Here is a 5332-nt window from a genome sequence, read left to right as displayed (position 1 = left end):
TTTCGTGTGGGGTCGCGGCCCAGCCTGACCTGGAGAGAGGAGGAAAAATTATGTGCGGGCATATCTATACTACTATTAAACAATCAAACGAGAACTTTCTTACATGCACCCAGCAATTAGTACAACAAAATACACGAAGCAATCAGCACCACACAATTAGTCTCACAAATCCTAATCCAACAACCAGCATTTACCTAATACATCTATGTGTGCACTTAGCAAATTCCTATGACTGACCGTGCTCCACATCCAACACACAACGTTAATAGCTCGCTGTGAAAACACTCCGCTGAAACCGCTCGCACAGATCCCCTCTCACCCGATCGGCCCCTCGCCCCCTCGCGCTCGCCGTCGGCCCCGCACCGCGCCACCGCCGGCCACGCGCCCCGCCACCGTGGCCCTCCTCTCCCGCCGACGAGCCCCGCTACCGCCAGCCATGCGCCGCGCCACCGCGGCCCACATCTCCCGCCCCCGATCGGCCCCTCGCCCCCTCGCGCTCGCCGTCGGCCCCTCGCCCTGCCACCACCGGCCACACGCCCCGCCACTGTGGCCCTCCTCTCCCGCCGCTGAGCCCCGCTACCGCCAGCCGCGCGCCGTGCCACCGTGACCCTCATCTCCCGCCCTCAATCGGCCCATCGCCCCCTCGCGCTCACCGTCGGCCCCTCGCCCTGCCACCACCGGCCACGCGCCCCGCCACCATGGCCCTCCTCTCCCGTCGCTGAGCCCCGCTACCGCCAGCTGCGCGCCGCGCCACCGCGGCCCTCATCTCCCGTCCCCGAGACCCGCCACGGACGTCCCCGCGCCGCACCACCGCCGCCCTCCTTCCCGCCGCCGATACTTCCGAAGAGAATGATTGCCTGGTTGGGATCTAACCTTTGATTATTTTTTCTTGTTTGGGATGCTCTGTCTTTGTCCCCTCTTTCAGATAGTTCATGAATAGCACGGCTGCTAGGCAGGTTAGGTTCGTGATAGATGATGAAATCTGGGGAGGAAGTTAGTCAGGGTCAGCAAATGGACGGTTTTGTGAAGGAGAAAGCTGCTGGGGAATCGAGCGATGGCCGGAAGATCAAGACGAGCCTTTCTATCAATCTGAATTCCTTGCCTACAATGGCCCCTGCTCCTGTGGAGATTGTTGTCTTGCACGGTGCAATGGAGTCAGGCGCCAACGATGCTGAGTCCAGTGGCACTGATAAGAAGAAGCTCCCGAAGAATGAGGAAGTTGATGAAGGCAAAATTCAGGCACATGCAGACATGAAGAGCGACTCGGTTGACCCTTTGAACAACGAGAACCATGCTGGGGAGAAGGATGCTTTGGTAAGTGTGCTAGAAAATGAGGGGTGTGCGGATAGTGGCGATAATTATAAGGGAGTTCAAGTTCTCAGCGTTGTCAAAAAGGATGAGCCTGAGGAAATTGTTGATTATATTAATCGTGTAACAGTTGCGGAATATGGAGAGGAGAAGGGTGCCGCCGGTTCTACTTCTGCAATTACTGCGGTGCGAGCACCTAGCTCCCGGTCATCTTGTTACCATGGCGTGATCAGGTAGGCTTAGTTTTGATGAGAGGAAAGAAACAGAACAATGTGGTTCATTATATTAACTAAATAAATGCTTGATAGAGCTGCTTATCAGACTTCATCAATTGTGCAGGCATAGGTGGAGTGGGAAGTATGAAGCTCATTTGTGGGATAGTACTTGCAGAGTAGAAGGACGGAGAAGGAAAGGAAAACAAGGTATGCCTATTTTTCTATATCTATACTACTATTTTCTGCTTTGTTTAATTCCAGCAACTATTCCCTATAGCAAAAATGTGTGACATGGTCCAACACATATCTTACAGTATTTTGAATGACCACAAAAATAATTGGGCCCATTGGAATATGTTTGGATTTTTCCATGGAATTTAAGAGCACTTTTAAATGCAAAAATGACTCTGTTTTGATGGTGGGGTCCACACCAACATCGAGAGTGATGTTGTTTTCCTTAATAATAATTGTTTTGGATTATTCCACAATTGTACAACATTTTTCCGATGCTGTTTGGGGAATTATTTTATTTCCATAGAATTCGGAGTCATTTTACGTGGAATTTGAAAAGAGATATGAATTTCAACTTGATTATATCCAATTTAGCAAAATGATTAGTTGTTGATCATGGTCATCACTGTAGCTTAATTACAATGCTCACTGTAGCAAAAGCTGAGGATGTCACAAGACCGGCATACCCCATTAATAAGCCACAATTCTTCACCTGTGAGGTAGCTCTAGAATCTTTAATTTCACGTCAACCGATTATTATGATTTGTGCTCAGCAAAGGACCTACCTATTATTATGATTTTACACTACCGTTTTCGTTCACTGGTTATATATGTTGGGACTGTTGATATTTTTTGTGATTTGTAGTTACACACAACGGATTTCTGTTTGATTTTTTGGAGTTTTTGCAGGTGATACCTCAACCTTATATGCAAGTGCCAAAAGATCTCAGGTTGTACATATTTTCTTTGAAATACCAGGTTGTGTCCTGTTCTAATGCCAGATTATGTGTATTTTAAGTCTTTTTTCCAAACATCGAAGCTAGATATGATGCATCAAGTGAAGACGTTAGGATTTATTACAGCTTGCTGCAACCTTCAAGTGAGCCCAATGTTTCTCCTTGTCATATGTTACTTCAAACATTTTTTTTTCATTATACCATTGAATACATTTGTTTTCAATTTTTTCAATGAATGCAAGTAATGTGTATATTGTGTGTGCTTTAATATTTTTACAGCTATATATATATATATACTAAAATTTTAATATAAAAAGCAATTTATAAATTATTCGGTTAGTCGTGCGTTACACGTGCATGCTAACTAGTGGATTCAAACACACAATCGACTGGTACTATAACCGTTGTCGCCACCAACTGAGCTAACTAGCGTGATGAGCACTATAAAGACTGAGTCCAACGGCCCACCCGTTTTTTCTTCGTGCATGAGTGTCCCGATTTATTTTGTTTTTTAGCTAATCCAGTGTCCCGATCTTCTAACGTGGGCCAACAAACCGGTTTTGTGAGGCTGCGTACAGCATGCTCGTGTAAAAAAAGGGTTCGTATACATAATCCCACGTTGACGCCTTACACACAAATCCATCTATTTATATAGGTCTGCAGTTAAACTCAATAAACCCCTCGAGAATTAGTAAGGAGAATGGATACACTTCTAAAGAAAATCTGCCCAAACTAACGAAAGAACGGATCTGAAACCCGTGAGACATGCATGGTGACATTTGGGGTTGCATGCATCTGTAGAGGCCAGGGATATTCCTCCATTTTGTAAATGCATGGTGACATTAATGAAAAGAAGAGACCCAAAATGTATGATGGGAATTAATACAAGAGTGACCCCTGATTTTGGGATCATGGACGCAGCCATGCTGGCATTGATCATGCACGCAGCCATGCCTGTAGTGGTGAACTAATGCGAAGAGAGACCCGTGAAACCTCCATACTAATCTCACACGCATGTATCACTTTTCAAATAATTGAAAACATTTGATGGCTAATTTAGGGTCGATGATTTCCCTAATAATATATAAGTTCCCTGCATATCAGATATAAGATATTTGTTGGCACTATAATTCAAAATATTTGATGACTAATTTAGTGTCAATGAATCGCCCTAATAATAGATACATGCCAAATATTATTCTATTGCAAAATATGTATGCAGACTCGACGTTGCTTGATAATACTGAATGGATTGAGTATAAAATAAGAGCCGATGCTCCGCCTAACGACAGACTGAATAAAGAAAACGAGTGGGTGATTCAAATGCTAAACAAGGTGAGCTAGCGGTCTATTCTTATTTTTTTTGCACATTTGTAATGCGAGGTTCATCGGTTCAAATCCGACAATCGACATTTTTTATCTATCGATTCTATGGAAAAGGATTTCATTTTTTCGAATTAAATAAAGAATCCAGCCAATTGAAGAGATTAAGCCGTTCAGATTAGCGGAATATAAAACTTGTTAGTGCAAAAACCCCATGGACGGCTAAAAAGTCTATAGGCCGCCTAATTGATAAAAGTTTTCTCCATCTCGAATCAAAATTTTCTATGTCTTCATGTCATAGGAGTCATAGTTTGCAGATAATCTACACACCTCACACAAGTAACATTAAGTTGCTAAAATCAAGAAAACATGACAGTTTTTTTAAGTATGCCAAAGTTTTCCTTCCATTTTTCAATCTAGATATTTGTAGTTTTACTTTCCAATAAACAAGTTTACTTTCACAAAGTTTCTAGGGATGATAGTAATCTTATTTGTCATGCTTGCAGGAGTTGGATACAAAAGACGATACATAGTGACACAAGGTGAAGGTTTTTTGTTTTTCGTCCGTTGCAACGCATGGGCATATGTACTAGTAATAATAAAGATGGTTGTGCGCATCAATTGATGCAGAGACCAGAGTAATCTTCCTTTCTGAAGAAAAAAATGCTCAATTGTTAATTTAAGTACTCATAACATTTAAAGCTGGTGAACCAAATTGGTGTGCATGCGCAGTACTTCACACGCACCGATCAAAGAAGAGACTTCACATGAAATTAGTCATAGAAATATAGCTATTTCAAAAGGACAGAAATGAACTAAAAGCATCTCCAATAGATTCTTCACATGCTCATATTTACTATGCAGTCAAACAATGCGACCAACTTCATCAAAAGCCCTAGGATTTTAGCCCATATTGCTTCTCTTATATTTTCACATATACTCTATGCTTACTCCTAGTTTCGCACCATGATAATTCAGACATACATATTTATATAGTATATAAATCGATCTGATTCGAATTCACATCTACAATTGGCACAATCAAATTTCAGTTTTTTAACATAGAGATGATATATCCTAATAGAAAATGTCAACAAATATCATAAGTAGTCCATTCAACATTCTAAAACATAGATCAAACAAAATAATCAAGCATAGTCCATCAAAAGCATCACCAAAATCTTGAGCGTCGTTCCCTTCCTGATGACGTTGTTGTTGAAAAACCTCCTCGTCAGTGTGGTGGTGTCATGAGATGATTGATGAGGATATGATCATTGTTGTAATTTGTCGACCGCGGATCTAAGTGCTTTGTTTTTTTCCTTGCCTACGTATAACTTTGACCTTATATCACTTTGCCAAAAAAATTGCAGGGTATATCACTTTGCTATTTGCTGGCGTTCTTTTTTTTGTGCGTGAATAGGTGTTAAATGTGTGCATCGTAACTATGCAGAGGTCGGGTATATACTCATTATGTTTATATCCAATTGATGCTACATTCCAAGCCAACAAAATTCACCA

General features: G+C 42.2%; 1 protein-coding gene across 1 annotated transcript; it reads left to right on the top strand.

Annotated features, from left to right (window-relative positions):
- Positions 1-972: 972 nt before the first annotated feature.
- On the top strand, positions 973-1845 carry LOC123396995. The gene is made up of 3 exons (XM_045091721.1): positions 973-1541; positions 1648-1730; positions 1838-1845. Exons 1-3 carry the CDS (start codon positions 973-975, stop codon positions 1843-1845), a joined length of 660 nt encoding a protein of 219 aa, XP_044947656.1.
- The last annotated feature ends 3487 nt before the right edge of the window (positions 1846-5332 follow it).

This window comes from Hordeum vulgare, chromosome 5H, assembly GCF_904849725.1.
Source record: "Hordeum vulgare subsp. vulgare chromosome 5H, MorexV3_pseudomolecules_assembly, whole genome shotgun sequence".
NCBI classification, from domain to species: domain Eukaryota; kingdom Viridiplantae; phylum Streptophyta; class Magnoliopsida; order Poales; family Poaceae; genus Hordeum; species Hordeum vulgare.
The sequence above is the reverse complement of the archived record's forward strand: the minus strand, read 5'-3'. Positions and strand labels throughout refer to the sequence as shown.